Below are 20,006 nucleotides of genomic sequence, written 5' to 3' on the forward strand. Positions count from 1 at the left end.
ATGTCTGTGGACTTGGCGTTCATGTCCATAAGCTGCTATGCAAATGCTGAATGGCAGCTGTTGCTATTTAGTGCCCTTCTGTGTTCTGAGAATCTAATATGAAAGTTTCTAACAGGCTGTTTGATATAAATCGCCTTACAGTTTTAACATGTGCCTGGTAACTGCCGGATATATTGTCTTTGTCTGTATTGATTAAAAATGGCCGACCGGTGTGGCCGAGCGGTTCTAGGCGCTTCAGTCTGGAACCGCGCGACCGCTACAGTCGCAGGTTCGAATCCTGTCTCGGGCATGGATGTGTGTGATGTCCTTAGGTTAGTTAGGTTTAAGTAGTTCTACGTTCTAGGGGACTGATGACCTCAGATGTTAAGTCCCGTAGTGCTCAGAGCCATTTCAACCATTTTTGATTAAAAATGTCCTCAGTTCCTTTTGTGTTTACTTATCTATCCAGTAGGCTATTTCCCGTCCTTGTTTTGTGAGCATGTTACCAACTCTGTGTTTGTGCTCTGTGTATTTATGTTATAGTTTCCATATCCGATTATTGGCAACGTTCTATTTATTTTTGTTCTTCAGGTGTCCATTTCGTCTTTGTTTTAATTTTATTGTTCGGTTTTCCCATCATGTTAGTTTCATATACATTATCAACAGCTATTTGTTTGTATGCAGCCCGTTTTTATAGTTCTTCTCATTGAGTGAAGCTTTATTCATTATGCGTAGCATGTACAGGAAACTGGCTTCACAGAGGATACTTGCACTTCTATTGTACTCTGTGACTAGGCATTGTTTGCGATGTCCCACCAAACAGCTTCAAGGGATTATTTCTTTAACACTTTCCCTATTATTATTATTATTATACTAACATATTTTCAAAACAAATTGCGATAGCGGATGCCTTATAATACTCTACAGTCTAGATTTTGTTGGAGACCATATTTTTCTAAGTCAATAATTAAATTTTCTATAAAACACGTCTTTCTGTTTGTTGAATGCTGACTGTGACTACCCAGACTTCTGTACTTTGGAAACAATCCTCCTGAGTCTACTAGCATCAACATGTCGCATATTTATGTCACCTAATACACAATATAGTCTTGTAAGTCGATTTTTATTGTAGAGGTCCCAATTCAGATGAATGATTTGATGCAGCTTCCACGCTTCTCAATCCCATGAAAGCCTCTTCGTATCCGAATAACTTCTTTAACCCACATCCATCTGAACCTATTCTTAGTCTCCATTTACAATTTTTATCTTCTACACTCTCTTTCAGTATTAAAAGTGATAATTCCTTGATGTCTCAGAATGTATCTTGTCAACCAATTCCTTCTTCGAATCAAGTTATACCCCAGATTTATTTTCTCCCCATTTCTACTGAATACTTCCTCATCAGTTACGTGATCTACTTATCTAATATGTAGTATTCTTCTGAAGCACCACATTTCAAAAGCTTGTCCGAATTGCTTATCGTCCTTGTTTCACTTCCGTATAAATCTATACTCCATACAAAATCCTTCAACAAACACTTTCTAACATTTAAATTTTTATTCAGTGTTGACAAATTTCTCTTCCTCAGAAAGGCTTTTCTTGCCATTGCCAATGTAAACCTTATCTCTTTTCTACTTAATCCAGCATAAGTTGTTTCGCTCCTAAAATAGCGAAACGGATCCGCTACTTTTACTGCCTCATTTCCTAATCTGATTCTCTCACTGTTATCTAATTTAATTCGACTACATTTTGTTTCCTTTGTTTTGCTGTTGTTCAAGACACTGTCACTTCCGTCCAACTGCTCTTCCAAGTCCTTTGCTGCCTCTGACAGAATAACAATGTCATCGACGTACGTCAAAGCTTTTCTTTGTTCTCCCTGAACTTCTCCCAATTTCCCATTGATTTCATCTACTGCTTGCTCATTGTAGAGACTGAATAACATTTGGGATAGGCTACAATCCTGTCTCACTTCCTTATAAACCAATACTTCCCTTCCACATCCTTCGACTATTGTAACTGCCTCCTGGTTTCCGCACAAGTAGAATTTCGAAGAATGTATTCCGGTTTTTTCCAAGTCTATAAATGCTATAAGTGTGCGTTTGCCTCTCGCTAACCTATCCTCTAAAACAGTGGTTCCAAACCCTGGGGATAATTACCCCCTGAGGAGTGAAATGAAATTTTCTGAAGGGTAAAAACTAAAGATTCGATTCTGTTTCAGTCATGAAACTAAATTATTTTCAAAATATTATTACTACTATCACGATTTTATAAGACTCTAATACAGTTACATAAGTTATCAATAATTACATTTTCTCAAAAAATGGCTCTAAGCACTATGGGACATAACATCTGAGGTCATCAGTCCCCTAGACTTAGAACCACTTAAACCTAACTAACCTAACGACATCACACACATCCATGCCCAAGGCAGGATTCGAACCTGCGACTGTAGCAGCAGCGCGGTTCCAGACTGAAGCGCCTAGAAGTGCTCGGCCACAGCGGCCGACACGTTTTGTCAATTAGTAACATTAACGCGTTGGAAGTTTCTCACTAAGTCCACGAACTACACTCGTAAGTTGTGGTTTGTCCTGTACATCCTGTACAGAAAAGTGAGACAAATACGCAACAAATGCTAAATACCTCAAGAAAATGACGTTTCCAAGTTGTAGATAGTACCTGCAGAGGTCCAGAAATTACTTCAGTACTCGCTTCGAGCGAGCTAAATGAATTAATTGACAGCACGGCACAGCTGTAATTACTTAAGGTCTACATGGTGCTGTACGCAATATTATTATTATCGTTATTATTATTACTATTAGTAAGCATCAACAGCCTGAAGTCTTTTAATTTCTGCCAGTTCAGACGTAAGGAGTGCAGCAGTCAAGTGATTCAGGAACGTTAAGTACGGTGCACACATTTCAGCTTGGTTGATTTTAAAGAGGAGTGCCCCAATGAAGAGGAGTAATGCAGAAGTAGTATGTTATGTAGCAAGTGTCTACTCTCACTGTTATAGCTTTCTCATCTGAGAAACAGTTTTGACTAGCACTTGCAATGCACCACTAATTCCTTCGTCACTCATTCTAGCAAACACACACACAAACTACATATCATTCATCTTTCATCATTTTAAAAATAAAAGTATTCCAGGAAAAGTCTTTCATTCTACAGTTACGTGCTAAAGTTGGTGATAATATCGGGCGGGGGAGGGGCCACAGTCGGTGGGGTGGATGGGAGTGGGGGAGGGAGGGCAGGCACACTGACTAACGTCTAATTGCACTCAGGGGTAATGATCTAAGGATGGGTGGGAACCACTACTTTAATGTAAGTCGTAGGAACAGCATTACCTCACATGTTCTTAAATTTTCCGGAACTGGTCTTCCCCGAGGTCGGATTCTACCAGTTTCTCCACTTTTCTGTAGATAAATCGTGTCAGTGTTTTGCAACCATGACTTATTAAACTGACAGTTCGGTAATATTCACATCTGTCCACAACTGCTTTCTTTGGAACTGGAATTATTACGTCGTTTTTTATGTCTCAGGGTATTTCCCTTCTCTCTGTATCGGATGGAGTAATTTTATCACAGAGTACTCTCTCAAGGGTGTCAGTAGATCTAAAGGAATGTTGTCTACTCCTAGGTCCTTGTTCCAGCTTAGCTCTTTCAGTGCTCTGTCAAATTCTTCTCGCAGTACCGTATCTCCTATCTCATCTAAGTCCTCTTCCCTGTCTATGAAATTGCCTTCATTTCCCTTATAAAGACCGTCTGTATACACGTTTCACCTTCCAGCTTTCCCTTATTTGTTTAGAACCTGTTTCTCATCTGAGTTTTTGTTATTCATTAAGTTTAATTTTCTTATAGGCAGTTAGCTACTTGTTATTTTCTGTCAATGCCATTTTTAGATGCCTATCTTCGTTTTCATCTGCTTCAATGGCATTATTTTTTATATTTTCTCCTTTCAACAATTAAATTCAATACGTCGCTTGATATCCAAGGATTTCTACTAGGCCTTGTCTTTTTACCCATGTGATACTCTGCTGTCTTCAATATTTCATCTCTCAGTAGCCTAAGAAACATAAAAAAAACTAAATTGAAAAAGGAAATAAATTAAAGAAAATTACAAAAAACAGATAGTAACACTCCACTGAACGACAACAGCCTTCCTGAGTTCCACTGTAAGGCGCGGTTCTCACTGAGACAATACGATATCGGGAACTACATGTTTAAGTAAAGGTCGCACCATACGACAGTTTTCCGTGTGATACTCGTGTACCCACAGGAGTGATGCGGCAAGCAGCAACACACAGCAGACGGCAAGAGCCTTGCGAGTATTGCGCAATTGCCACCCTCGTCGCCTAAAACTTCCAAATACACCATGCATTTAAAAATAGTCTGGATATGTTAGCTACATTTGGTACCCATTCATTGTATGACCTAAAATGCACCAATCGTAAAGTGGCCGGCGACTACATTTTCTACTGCAAACTTTGCAAAATATGCGCTGTGCTTTATTTCATTTCGAAGTAAGTAATCACAATAGCTATTGTCAACAGCGGAAAGAAAACCACTTCATAATCAAGCTGACTAATATGCAAAAAAGATCAATTCTTAACTCGGAAAAGGCGCAACGTATCGCATTTTTTCTTAACAATTATTTCTCAGTACTATCTCCTCTGCAACGCATTCTCTTATCGGTGATAGTGTTGGTCGTTCTGAAGAGAAAACTCCAAACGAACATATGCCCTTTTCTTATCCGTATCCGACAGACAGCTGTTTAAACGTCACAGGCGTCAGTCGCATGTCCTGCTTCCCCACCACACACATGCGAATACAACGAAACTGAAATTAAGCTGTCCCGTGCTGTCTTTACTGAGCATTTCAATGCGCACTTCGCTTCCGTAGGGTGGGACGACAATTCCTGCAAGTCGGCACGTTGTTTACCTAATGTCTCAGTACTACAGTGTTGTTACGTGTACAGTCAAAATAGTACGGGTCAGTGTAGTAAAAATGTCACAGCTCTTCACACATGCGGAGTATGCTTACATGATCGTTGCCTATGGGTTTTGCAATCGGACTTTGTAATCTCCCCTCTCCCCTTCCTAATTCCAGTTATTGTCCACAATAATGAAAGTCTCGTATGAAAAATTTTAAGGAGCGAAGATAACAATAAAATTTCTAGTTTACTTTGTTTTTCGTGTAGAGTTGGCTCCAGTTCTTCTTGTCTAGGGGTCTGATTCTTCAAGCTGAAATTCTCATATTTTAGATCATCGTCGTTGAATTGATCTAAATAAAATTGAAGGTTTTTGTTGTAGAATTTTTCTTGTTACGTTAATATATTTTGTCACACTTTGGTATATCATACAGTCTTTTGAATTTTCACATTAACAAAACCGAAATTACACTGTTCACACAAAATACAAAAACACGTCCTATCACATCAGAGGCATGCTTGGTACTACTTGAGTCTACGGTAATAATTATATTCCAAAGAGTTTACTATTTTTCTTGGTAAAAGAATTTCTGTTAGTTTCGATTATTATTCCATAAAAAAATCCGAGAAATAAAAATAGTAAACAGTAGATTAGATTATTAGTAATAGATACTTTAAGTATGGCAAATAATTCGTAATTTGAAATATTTCTAAATAAATAATTTTAATTGTACACCAGAGATAGTACTTATCGATTGTAACATCTAAAATAAAGTAATTCCTTTTCATAAATTTTAGCCTGAAATATAACATTATATATATATATATATATATATATATACATATATCATAAAATTTTATATATATGTATATATATATATATATATATATTTCATAAAATTTTATGAAATTTTTCAGAAAAGCAGCTGAAATAATATTTACCTGTTCAAAATTGGAAAAACAATTCTGGTATCGATAACTACTGTTGAGGAAAAGTTATGCTAGAGGAGGATGTCCCGTACCAACTTCCAGAACGACTGGAGCATACGAGTGAGCTCAGATCAGTAACACAGCAGCTGTCTACAAGAGCGGCAAAATACACTGCAGTTGACGGTGGACTTTTTGAACTCCTTTTATGAGGAAATGTACACAATCAAACTGAACATTACATCACATTGTTTCATTTGCTATCACCAGCATTTACCCTGTTCCCCACTGTTTTCATCAGTTTGCTCGGAAACCGTTAGGAACAGATATTTATATGAAGTTATTTGTTCAGAATTACAAAGACTATTACGCCTCAAAGTGTGTACCTCTCCTCCTGATTCACCCCGTATAAGAACTTAATTCAGAATATATTCAGTGACTGTGAATATCTTGGCATCAGTTCCGTTAAGTATATATGATATTACTACCTATTGGTCATATGAAAATTTGTATTGGATTGGGACTCGAACCCGGATTTCTCGCTTATCGCAAGCGTTCGTCTTAATTTCGGACTGCTGTCAATTGTCATTAATGTCTGTTCATGCAGACAGGCACGTAAATATGTAAGAGTACTGTGTACACCCATGCAATGGTGAAATCTGATATACTCTTGGCTGTTAATCCTCTCACGATGAAAGATCAGTCTGATTTGGCATTGAAGTTATCCAGTCAGGACCTCGCGCGCTAACTCAATCATATGTACGCGCTAAAATGGGATAGTGGCAGACATACACTCCTGGAAATGGAAAAAAGAACACATTGACACCGGCGTGACAGACCCACCATACTTGCTCCGGACACTGCGAGAGGGCTGTACAAGCAATGATCACACGCACGGCACAGCGGACACACCAGGAACCACGGTGTTGGCCGTCGAATGGCGCTAGCTGCGCAGCATTTGTGCACCGCCGCCGTCAGTGTCAGCCAGTTTGCCGTGGCATACGGAGCTCCATCGCAGTCTTTAACACTGGTAGCATGCCGCGACAGCGTGGACGTGAACCGTATGTGCAGTTGACGGACTTTGAGCGAGGGCGTATAGTGGGCATGCGGGAGGCCGGGTGGACGTACCGCCGAATTGCTCAACACGTGGGGCGTGAGGTCTCCACAGTACATCGATGTTGTCGCCAGTGGTCGGCGGAAGGTGCACGTGCCCGTCGACCTGGGACCGGACCGCAGCGACGCACGGATGCACGCCAAGACCGTAGGATCCTACGCAGTGCCGTAGGGGACCGCACCGCCACTTCCCAGCAAATTAGGGACACTGTTGCTCCTGGGGTATCGGCGAGGACCATTCGCAACCGTCTCCATGAAGCTGGGCTACGGTCCCGCACACCGTTAGGCCGTCTTCCGCTCACGCCCCAACATCGTGCAGCCCGCCTCCAGTGGTGTCGCGACAGGCGTGAATGGAGGGACGAATGGAGACGTGTCGTCTTCAGCGATGAGAGTCGCTTCTGCCTTGGTGCCAATGATGGTCGTATGCGTGTTTGGCGCCGTGCAGGTGAGCGCCACAATCAGGACTCCATACGACCGAGGCACACAGGGCCAACACCCGGCATCATGGTGTGGGGAGCGATCTCCTACACTGGCCGTACACCACTGGTGATCGTCGAGGGGACACTGAATAGTGCACGGTACATCCAAACCGTCATCGAACCCATCGTTCTACCATTCCTAGACCGGCAAGGGAACTTGCTGGTCCAACAGGACAATGCACGTCCGCATGTATTCCGTGCCACCCAACGTGCTCTAGAAGGTGTAAGTCAACTACCCTGGCCAGCAAGATCTACGGATCTGTCCCCCATTGAGCATGTTTGGGACTGGATGAAGCGTCGTCTCACGCGGTCTGCACGTCCAGCACGAACGCTGGTCCAACTGAGGCGCCAGGTGGAAATGGCATGGCAAGCCGTTCCACAGGACTACATCCAGCATCTCTACGGTCGTCTCCATGGGAGAATAGCAGCCTGCATTGCTGCGAAAGGTGGATATACACTGTACTAGTGCCGACATTGTGCATGCTCTGTTGCCTGTGTCTATGTGCCTGTGGTTCTGTCAGTGTGATCATGTGATGTATCTGACCCCAGGAATGTGTCAATAAAGTTTCCCCTTCCTGGGACAATGAATTCACGGTGTTCTTATTTCAGTTTCCAGGAGTGTATGTTGGTCCATTTGCTGCGACTCTTTGAAACGCCCATTATCACTTAAAATGAGCATTTTTCGCAAGTGATAAATTTAAGCTAGGTGAGCAACAGATACGTTGGTTCGGTTTGAGGAAACCAAACGAAAAACGCGTTTGGCGGCACAGTCTCCAGCAAGTTGCTTGAATACGAGCGCCAAACGACCCCATTGGCTAACTTCAGTGACAAATAACAAGGGGACGTGGCAACGTGTCAAATCTTTTTCTTAACAGTTATCCCCCCCCCCCCCCCACAAAAAAAAGTTCAAATGTGTGTGAAGTCTTATGGGACTTAACTGCTAAGGTCATCAGTCCCTAAGCTTACACACGACTTAAGCTAAATTATTCTAAGGACAAACACGGACACACCCATGCCCGAGGGAGGACTCGAACCTCCGCCGGGATCAGCCGCACAGTCAATGACTGCAGCGCCTTAGACCGCTTTTTTTTTTTTTTTAAAAAAATCTCATTTTGTTCGATTTTGTTCGTTGCATCTGCTCGGGGCGGAGGTCGTAAGACATCCGTTTAAGTTCGTTGTTGATCGATTAACTCAGTTTTTTTTTTATTACAGAGGGAGCTAACCCTCTGACCGAACACGCTGAGCTACCGTGCCGGCAACCGCTCGGCTAATCCCAGTTATTTCTCAGGACAGCCTCGCTTGAAACACCCTTACAAGCTTTTCAGACTGTTTCTGACCACCCTGTACGTTAGAGCCAGGACGCGCTAATGAAAGCAGGACAAAAACGCAGTCGGAGTACCTCTTACAGGTGGCGCACAGAAAATATGGGAAGATAATTCGGGCGCGGTAGGGGTGTGGCGTCGGCCTCGTGGCACAGCTCATAAAAGTGGAGGTGCCTCCCGCCCAGAAAGATGTATTCGAGGGGGCGCCAGCGCGATTAAGGCAATTAATCCTGCGAAGCCACGGGGAGCGTCGTAACTCTCCAGCCCTGGAGTTATGCTCCAGCCGGAGGGACGGAGAGCACACTCCCTGGAGCGACGGCGGGACGCCGCTGAGAGGTGCTATTAACTGCCGGGCCGGCCTCTGGTGCGCTCCTGGAGAAGCGCTCTATCGAAACTTAATTCTGCACAGAAAGAAAACCTCTACCTCGCGGAATGTAGTAAACCTTCTCGGGAGAAATAGCGCCTCGCGAAGGTAGATGAATGAGACAGTCCGGGCCAAATTACAGAGTAATTTACGCAGCAGTAGTTTCCTTCTCGCCTATTTAATTAAATGAGGGTGCAAGAGGTCTATGTAGTGTCACTTTTTCTGCGATTATCATATTTTTTCTGAGGCAAGAACAAGATCATCTGTGTCCCAAAAAAATTGATACTCCTGACGCATCAGTTTCACGAAGGGTCTCGATCGTTTGATACAGATGTTTCGCGGATGATGCTGTGGTATACAGATAAGTTGCAGCATTAGAAAATCGCAGCGAAATGCAGGAAGATCTGCAGCGGATAGGCACTTGGTGCAGGGAGTGGCAACTGACCCTTAACATAAATGGTTCAAATGGCTCTGAGCACTAATGGACATAACATCTGAGGTCATCAGTCCCCTAGAACTTAGAACTACTTAAACCTAACTAACCTAAGGACACCACACACATCCATGCCCGAGGCAGGATTCGAACCTGCGACCGTAGCAGTCGCGCGGCTCCGGACTGAAATGCCTAGAACCGTTCGGCCACCGCGGCCGGCTGACCCCAAACATAGACAAATGCAATGTATTGCGAATACATAGAAAGAAGGATCCTGTATGATTATATGATAGCGGAACAAACACTGGTAGCAGTTACTTATGTAAAATATCTGGGAGTATGCGTACGGAAAGATTTGAAGTGGAATGATCATATAAAATTAATTTTTGGTAAGGCGGGTGCCAGGTTGAGATTCATTGGGAGAGTCCTTAGAGAATGTAGTCCATCAACAAAGGAGGTGGCTTACAAAACACTCGTTCGACCTATACTTGAGTATTGCTCATCAGTGTGGGATCTGTACCAGGTCGGTTTGACAGAGGAGATAGAGAAGATCCAAAGAAGAGCCGCGCGTTTCGTCACAGGGTTATTTGGTAACCGTGATAGCGTTACGGAGATGTTTAACAAACTCAAGTGGCAGACTCTGCAAGAGAGGCGCTCTGCATCGCGGTGTAGCTTGCTCGCCAGGTTTCGAGAGGGTGCGTTTCTGGATGAGGTATCGATTATATTGCTTCCCCCTACTTATACCTCCCGAGGAGATCACGAATGTAAAATTAGAGAGATTCGAGGGCACACGGAGGCTTTGAGACAGTCGATCTTCCCGCGAACCATAAGCGACTGGAACAGGAAAGGGAGGTAATGACAGTGCCGTGCAAAGTGCCCTTCGCCACACACCGTTGGGTGGCTTGCGGAGTATAAATGTAGATGTAGATGTAGAATAGATTCGCCCTATGCTGTTGGCTGCTGCAGTGCAACTAAGCATTGACAGTGTCGATCACAAGAGGACGCACAAATGGTTTGTAGAATATGTACGAGGACTGTAGCGCGCTCTTCGTATCTTCTGAGAAGAGTCCATCTATGGCAGTATTGAGCATCAAATCAGGAATTGCTAAAAGAAGTATAATGCTTAAGTACACGGCCTGAAAAAAGGGGGGAAGCACCCAGAAAACATGGAACATAGTCGGATGTCAAAGCAAACCTTAGGCGGGATTGTAAATGATTATATTTGCAACCATTTTGAAGTACACGGCCTGAAAAAAGGGGGAAAGGACCCAGAAAACATGGAACATAGTCGGATGTCAAAGCAAACCTTAGACGGGATTGTAAATGATTATATTTGCAACCATTTTTGATAGGCAAAACGAACAGCAGAGTACTTTAATGTTTTTCGTGTTTAGTGTTGCTACAAGGCCTAGAAAGGTGTTAAGGAGGGTGAACAGCGTCAGATATTGAGTAAAAAGAACTGTCGTCTGACTGGGGCCTCCCGTCGAGTAGACCGTTCACCACGTGCAAGTCTTTCGCTTTGACGCCACTTCGGCGACCTGCGCGTCGATGGGGATGAAATGATGATAATTAGGACAACACAACATTCAGTCCCTGAGCGGAGAAAATCTCCGACCCCGCCGGGAATGAACCCGTGCCCTTATGGTTGACAGTCTATCGTGCTGACCATTTTTTTTCTTTCTTTTTGATTTTACAGAAATATTAGAAAAACATTAAATACAACAAAATATAAGATATTCTGTGTTTATTTTATTTATTTATTTATTTTTCTTTATTTGTCGATGCATGTGAGCGTGGATAATGGTGTTGCATCATGTGACGGGTAGGCATGGCACACCCCAACTTTGAGGGGGTCAGGGAAGACGCTGCGGAGATAACCAGCAAAAATTTGTCGGTAAGATAGTTTTCGGGTTAGGGTGCTATGCGCGGTCACAACTTTGTACCAGAAGTCGAGGACTGTAAGCGGACCACTCTGAAAGAGGTATTCTAAAGCCTGTCCTCAAAACCAGATGAGTGTTTGGTGCTTAGTAAGAGGGTACTGAAATGTCTGAGGCAACAAAAGAAATCTGGGGTTACCGACGTTGGCGGGGCACGGAGGTAAAAGCCCAAAAGCCCACGATTCGTTGGATGAGGAGCCATACGTTTCGTTTCAGGGGCACGTAAGATGGTGCTCGTCGGTGTCTTCGAGCTGACAGTCAGGGCAGAGTGGGGAGGTGGTCAGTTCTATGCGATGAAGTCGACTATTACTCGGGAATTTGCCATAGACTAAAACATACCAGAGTGCAGACAGTAAAAAGGGTGCATGCACACACCACCAAACCGTTCGCCAGTTAATGTCAGGGCGCTGTAGCACCATGGGGTCGCAAGGGTTGAACAGCATAAACAAACGATAACAGTCTTTTGTACAGGGAAGACGGGTGACTGGAAGATCGGCCAGAACGTAGCTGAATTCTATGAAACAATTGGCGACGTGGTACAATAATGGAGAAATAGGTGCCACATTGATCGGTGGATCGAGAGAAGCTGGTCGGAGGATATCTAAGAGACTGCGTGTTAAGGACGGGACCGGCCCCCGCCAGTGCCGCAACATAGTGTGGACAAAGAGTGCAGAAGCTCGTGCCCGCATGTTGTCGAGACCGAGTCCACCTTTTGCAGGAGGCGGTGTTAGAGTGTTGTAGCGGACTTTGAAAAGTATCCCTGCTGACACGAAATATCGAAAGGCTGATTGGATGCGGCTGCCAAGGAGTAACGGCATTGCGAGAATCTGGGTGACGTGTACAAGTTTTGGGGCGACATACATGTTGACATAGGAAACACGTTGAAGTTTGTTTAAGATACGGTCCACTCGACCGCGGACATGGTGCCGAATCGACTGCAAAAGCCGCCAGTAAGCGAGGTTCACTGCGCGGTGTGGAGAGCTCGTAAATTCTATACACAAGTAACGAAGGATAGTACTGACTGGGAGTGGGGTCGGCACCATAACCGGGAGGCCGCGCCCAATGTGCATCATAGTCGATTTGCGGACATTGCGAACGCTACCCGAAAGACGCCCATACTAGTGGATCCATTGAATAAAACCGGTGACACTGAATGTTTGAGTCAAGCCTAATGGTTAAGGCGAATGTCCACGAACCACTCAGCTACCGGGGGTGGACAGATATTGAGTGATCACAAATTATTGAGCAACGGGGATTCGAGGAAACGGAGTTATTCCAGTGAGATGGCGTTTCCAGTACATGAGATAGTTTGAAAGTGGCCTCATCGTGGGTCTCCTTCTGAACCCCTTACGGCAAGGTAGTCTTACTCCCGGCGCTATGATGCGGGGAACGATAGGCGATAGGGTATGATCTCAGATCATACCTGGTAGTGATTGAGAGACATCTGTCGGCACATCGGTACGTCACAGACACCTTGCGTCTTCCTATATTTCCTTTTACTTGAAAATATCGCGGCGGCCTTTTCAAACAGCGTGTGATTCTGAGGTACTCCAGTGGCCAGCAACATCTCAAGATCAGTCCTCGTCAGAACATGTGTGGACCAGCTCCGATATCAACTCTGTCCCAGTAGCTGTATCGAGGACATTAACGGCTGGCTACAAGTGACGGCTCGCCTCATGAGGGGATGCAAGGGATTAATGACACACTTCCCGACCGAGTCAGTCCAGCATCCAGGCCAGAGACGGGGTAGCGTGATACTGATAAGTGGGTTCACACTGACAAGTTCTTTGTAGAATTGACTCGATTTTGTAATCACTGCGGTAATAGCACACAACCTCTCGACCAGTGAAATTCCATTTCGTTTCCTACTATCATTGTGTGTGCTTTACTTTTTTTGTCAAGCAGTGTATTTAATGGCAACTGTTGATTTCTGGCAGACGGAAACTTGAACCCAGATTTTCTGTTTATCGTGGGCATTCGCCTTAACCATCAGGCTTTACTCAAACATCTAATGTCACCGATTTTTCCTCCCGTTATTTCCATAGATTACTACCGGCTGCTAATCAGCGAGGTTCTTCCCACTTAATTCATTTCAGTCAGAAGACTGAAGGCTCGAAAAAGAAATGTAATTATTATTCCTCCGAAGTGAACAGGCAGATATATAAAATACAAACTGGATTAAACACGCAGATAGTGAAATAAAACTAAATAAGCAGATATTAAAGGATCAAAATGTCTGACTAACATACTTATGAACAACTTGATTAGCAGCGCGTAAAAATTCCTTCTGCTCTGACGCTTTGACGACACTTCCTGCCATAGACTCTACGAAACATAGTTAGCATTGTGGAGCTGCCTTGTTCTGCGACTACTTAACTTCCACCAACAACTCAGAGCTGGGTCCAAGACGCTTGAATTTAGCGCCATTGTGTCCCAAATGTCCTTCTAACCACTGAGGACAGGTGATATGAGTATTCGCTGTGCCCCCCTCAAACTATTCGCACACAAAGAAGGAGCGAAGAGGTTGTGCAATTCCTTTTTGGAGATACAGGTTGTCATAGTGGTGTTGTACTCAGACAAACGGATTCACCTGAACAGTTTCCCGTCTTGCTCGTCCACGAGAATCGATGGTACACATATGACAGACCCAGCTTCATCCCAGATAATCGTGTCGCACTGGAGAATACTGCAGTTATCTGCCTCATTTGTTCCTCTCATGCGTGGGATTCATCGTACTAACGAGCCATAACTGAAGTCGGAATCATGTTCACGCTGTTCTCAGTGGTACACGAGCGTATAACGTAGCAAAGGTATAGCTGGTAGCATCCTACCGTGTACTCGCTACACTCTTCCTGTTCCGTTGATGATCATGGTTTGTGGGGCGCTCAACTGCGCGCTCATCAGCGACCTTCGAAGTCCCAATTTTTTTCACAGTCCAGTAGAGCTACTGTCACGAGTGATGATAATGGTTATGAAATGATGAGGAAAACACAAACACCCAGTCCCTGGCCAGAAAAAGTCTCCAACCAGGCCGGGAATCGAATCCGGGACCCCATGAGCCAGAGGCAGCAACTCTAGCCACTAGACCACGAGCTGCGGACCTCCTGTTCCGTTGAACTGCACCTATTCCCTGTATCTCATTTCAAAGTCCAAATCACTCTTTAGTTTATAGCGTCACCCTCATGCTTTAGGTCTTCTATACGAAATTTTAATTTCTCCAGGCCTAGAATCTCAGTGTTGTCATAACCCATAGGATGACCGGTGCGAAGACAATGTTCGCCAATAGCAAATTTGCACGGTTGCTGTAAGCGTGTGTGATGCATATGTTCAGAAGCCGAGACACAGTATCCGCCAATTGGATAATAGACCCTCATAAGTTGAAATTTCTTCAGGGTTTCTCTGTTTCCAACGGTGATGGATTTTAGCTCCGTTCAGCAACAATGGCACTTACTGCAGCGATGACTGAGATCTCATCCACGCTCTTGTGTTCCGCCAAAGGATTCCTAGAAAGGCAGTCGGCGTCCTTGTGTTTGCGTCTGCTTTTGTACACCACCGTGATGAAGTATTCCTGCAGCTACAGCGCCGACGTCAACAGTCAACCCAACGGTTGTTGCAGGCTAGTCAGCCAGCAAAGATAATGGTATTCTACCTCATCGATGGACAGTTTGCCAAATAAATAGGCGTGGAACTTGTTGTCGCCCAAACAACTACAAGGCACTCCTTTTCGGTCAGAGGGTAGTTCACCTCCGTCTTGGACAATACTCTGGAAGCTTAAGTTCACACCTTTTCAGCACCTTGCTGAATTTGTACTATAACTGCACCTGTACCATTATCGCAAGCGTGTAAAGCTCTGTCACGGTATTCTCCTTATATAATACTGTTGTGACTTGGCAAGACAGCCAAGCCACTATGATTGGTAGCCGAAAGGCACGCGTTAAGCTCACGCAGGCTGGCGTGAGGTCTGGAACATTTAAGGAAGTTAGACTCTAGCAAAAAAGGTCGTAGCTGTTGGAATACTTAACTTTAATCCATAATTGGTGAACATCGGTCTGACGGTACATGCATCACAAGATAAATAGCAAATGATAATGGCGCCTTGCTAGGTGGTAGCAAATGACGTAGCTGAAGGCTATGCTAACTATCGTCTCGGCAAATGAGAGCGTAATTTGTCAGTGAACCATCGCTAGCAAAGTCGGCTGTACAACTGGGGCGAGTGCTAGGACGTCTCTCTAGACCTGCCGTGTGGCGGCGCTCGGTCTGCAATCACTGATAGTGGCGACACGCGGGTCCGACGTATACTAGCGGACCGCGGCCGATTTAAAGGCTACCACCTAGCAACTGTGGTGTCTGGCGGTGACACCACAAATACTAGGACTGGAGAAGGTTTTAGTGCCTTTTTAAGAACAAGAAAAGATCTTTCTCACACGTCGATTCAGGAGAATTTGGCATCTCCGTGCGGTAGTTCTCGCAAGGTGCGTGATTTGGTAACAGGTGGTAAGAGCACATTCCGAGAAAACTTCTAACGTCACGAATGTTCCGAGGAATTGGAAAATTTGTGACTGATCTTATTTTCTTTGTATCGGGATGGACCCTATCACCATTCATTAGGTGCCGCAAGATTTTTATTTATGTGGTAGCAAACAGTACTTCCTCAGACTCAGGTAGAGGTCTGTTAGCTGACCACACTTCAACACAGTTGTCAATGGACTTAGATGTTCTTCAACGACCTAAAACGAAACAAAAAGATCAGCTTACAAAATCCAATATTAAGACGATGTTGATCGTCTTCCTTGACAGCAAGGCCTTGATCCACCAAGAATTTCTCGCTGAGGGAGGTGGGGAAGATGATGATCGTTGCTTGATCTCCAGATCGTACTGGTAGCGCCAATCTCCTGTAATGACGCAGCTATCAAACAAAGCGCGGCCACTGTGCTTCGAGTGATTGGACAAGAAGCGTTTCCACACAGTTTCCAACAACCTTACAACCAATGTCAGAAGCGTATTACAGTTAATGGCGATTACTTGAAAGGACAGTAAAGGTAATTTGTTTCTAACTCTTCTTTCCTTTATTTTCTGAGACCATTCGTGGAATTTTTCAGATGCACCTTGCACTTTGCTCCTTTCAAGCAGCAATGGACAAACATCTTCTTTTCGAGTTTGTCCAATTGTCGGTACACGACGCAGAAACGCTATGTGCCGTCTTTTCCTTCTCAAGGATCACCGAAGAGGACCAAGGACTCTCTGAAGGTTCACTGGTGTAATCTTGCCGCATCTTCTCCACTGCCTCGAGGATTATTTGTAGTTCAGCGGGCGACAATCTGTATGAGCGCTGGCTAATTGATGGGTGATCCCCAGTCGTAGATATCGTGCTTCAGCATGGGCCGCTTGTGTTTCCTACAAGATCTTAAGGCATTCGGAACTTGTATCACCCATCAACGTTGTTCCCCAGTGAAGCCAGATCCTACTGGCACTTTGATACTAGCTTCTTCCCCTGCGTTTTCTGTAGTGGTTGCGTAAAACGTATCTTCCTCGATGATGCTAAGCTGTCTGGTTCAGCGGTCCCGACGCATGTACCTTCAGGAATGAGTTGTGGTTCAAAGTTGTCATTGACCAACTACAAATCCTTATGATCGTCGCTGAAAACTTTTCTTTTCTGAATCTGAACAGGTTTTGTCAATCGATGAAAACTTTACAATTTAGCTGAGCGTCTCGCTTGATGACAGGAACACGTGTCAGGTGATGGCACACTAGCAACATCGTAATCGGAAAACAACTATTTGTCTCATAACCTGTCTGAAATATCAGTCTCTTCGGCCTGAGTTAATGAAATGAGTCGTCACAAGCGTTCCCAAAGAGAAACTGTCTGCGTGCATTGTTGATCACTTTTCTAAACACTACCCACATGTTTCGTGGAGAAGACGTTTTGCCATGACTCAGTCTTTCTGTATAGAGAGTAAGCTGCCATGAAACGTCTTTAATTTTAAAAAATATCTGTAGTACAGAGAGTATGTCGCTGGCATTGCTCTTACAAGCCATATCTCATTCCAGCATCCTACGTTCATTCTGCCGGTATCATTTTCTTACCTCTACGATCTTCGCAGAAGCGTACCTAAGGATATTGCTCGAAAACAAGATTTCAGGTAGCCGCTTTATTATTTTTTGCAGAATACCTATAGCGTCAATGAGAAACCAGATTTTGTTTCATTTAATTTCGTGTTAATCGCTTTCTTGTGAATGTTGGACACAAATTTCATTTTCTATATTTATCTGCATGTTAAATTTATGCATCACTAAATTGCGGTATGTCGAGTTAAAAATTGTGAGATTCGAAGCGAGGGAGTTTTATAACATGTACAGTATCTTACTAAAGATTTTATCTAAGTACTTAAACAAGGAGAGACCTCTGTTACTCACCATGCAGGGCTTTGAGGTATGCCTTTCCAGCCTGAATCAGCTGTCTCGCTCCTGGGTTGAACTTGTCTAGGATATTCTGGAACAAACAATATCTTCCTTTTATTTCCGTCCTATTAAAGATTATAATTAGTAAATGTACTACTTACAAAAAATCGCAGATTATTATATAAATGTACAACTCGTAGACAAGTAGGTTTATATTTTCGTTCAGCTCTTGCTGGGAAAAGTTTCCTTTTAAACCTCTAACCATTTTCCAAAGACAGCACACAACTTGACAAATGGGATACAAAAGACTCTTTCGTACTGCTGTGTGAAGCGTGTCGGCTCCTGTCCGTACTGCGGGTGGTTAGACTCTTTCACTGTTACTAAGCAACAAAAACCAAGCAATAAATAGTAAATCAAATATAAATTTAGAAATGGCAGCTAATGATATTTTTACTGACATTAATAAGTGGTTCATACCCAATTCACTGTCATTAAACTTTGAAAAGACCCACTATATGCAGTTCAGAATTTCCAAGAGATTTCCTTCCAGTGTGGAAATAGGAGACGTGAGAGTGTAAAATTCTTGGGATTACAACTTGATAATAAATTCAGTTGGGAGCAACATACTAACGAACTTCTAGAGCTCCTAAACAAGTCTGTGTTTGCAATGCAAATGAAGTCAGACATAGGAGATATAAATATAAAAAAGCTGGCATATTTTGCTTATTTTCACTCCATTATATCATATAGTATCGTATTTTGGGGTAACTCCACAAACCAAGAAAAAATGTTTGGAATACAGAAGCGTATAATAAGAGTAATATGTAGTGTAAATCCAAGAACATCATGTCTAAACCTATTCAAAGAATTGGGCATACTAACCACAGGTTCTCAGTATATTTATTCCTTAATTAAGTTTGTTGTAAATAATATATCTCTTTTTCCAACTAACTGCTTAGTACACAGTATCAGTACTAGGAATAAGAAAAATATACATACAGATTTAAAATCACTTACTCTTGCCCAGAAAGGAGTCCAGTATTCAGCAACGCATATTTTCAATAAGTTACCAGCAATCATTAAGAGTTTAGTTTCAGACAAGGCAAAGTTTAAAGATAATTTAAAAGAATTTTTGGTGCCCAACTCCCTCTGCTCCATCCATGAAATTCTCAACAAATGCAGTAGATCATTTTAATGAAAATTTATTATACTTTAATTTTTGACAATTCTTGGTTGTAACAGCGAAGTAAATACCTACTGTGTGAATGATGGACGTATGGAAAGCAGATGTAAGTCTCAAGTCTGTGAATAGTGGAAGTTTAATTTTAAATCTTGTACATAATTTGACTGTTCTTAGCTGAGGATCAATGAAATGAATAATTTACTTTAATTTTTGACAATACTTGGTTGTAATAGCCAAGTAACTAGCTACTGTGTGAATGATGGATTTAATGAAAGCAAATGTAAGTATTAAACCTGTAAATATTAGAAGTTTAATTTTAATTCATGTACATAATTTTAGCGTTTATTGACTGAGGATCATTAAAATTAATGAATCTCAAGTTTTTATAATTACATTTTTGTAATGCGTTTATCCGACATGTTCCACACCCAGGAGGATCCTCTCTTTTGTGGGTCTATGGAATGAATAATTAATCTAATCTAATCTCAGCTTCGCGCGTGTCGCAACAAATGAGGTGCGCGTTGAGTTCCCAGCCTTTTGCAGACGCACCGGACTCGCAAACTGGTGTGTTGGTCTGGTGGCCAAGAAGCAAACTAGTGACTTTCACCTACAGACGGATAAGGTGAGGAGGGCGTGACTGAGTCCATGAACTCTGCGCCGGCAGCTGCGTGAGCGTGCGCGCAGCAGGCGTAGGCGGCAGCTGTTACACTGACGTGACAAAAGTCATGGGCTACCGATATGCACAGATAAAGTTGGCGGGAGTATTGCGCACACAAAGTAAAAAAAGACCAGCGCTTTGGTGATTCGTGTGAAAAAGTTTGCGACGTCATTATGCTCGCACGGCAGGAATTAACAGACTCTGAATACGTAATGCTAGTTGGAGCTGGACGCCTGGGACATTCCATTCCGGCCGGCCGCTGTGGTCGAGGGGTTCTAGGCCCTCC

The 20,006-nt window shown here is 43.4% G+C and overlaps 1 protein-coding gene across 1 annotated transcript in view; it reads right to left on the reverse strand.

Moving 5' to 3' along the window:
- LOC126456672 (brain-specific angiogenesis inhibitor 1-associated protein 2) overlaps positions 1-20,006 on the reverse strand; it is a 628,716-nt gene that overhangs the window by 368,648 nt on the left and 240,062 nt on the right. The window contains exon 2 of the mRNA XM_050092414.1: positions 17,895-17,970. Coding sequence (XP_049948371.1) covers positions 17,895-17,970 — 76 coding nt within the window. The remainder of the gene's footprint in view (positions 1-17,894; positions 17,971-20,006) is intronic.

Source organism: Schistocerca serialis, chromosome 2, assembly GCF_023864345.2.
Source record: "Schistocerca serialis cubense isolate TAMUIC-IGC-003099 chromosome 2, iqSchSeri2.2, whole genome shotgun sequence".
Classification (NCBI taxonomy): Eukaryota; Metazoa; Arthropoda; class Insecta; order Orthoptera; family Acrididae; genus Schistocerca; species Schistocerca serialis.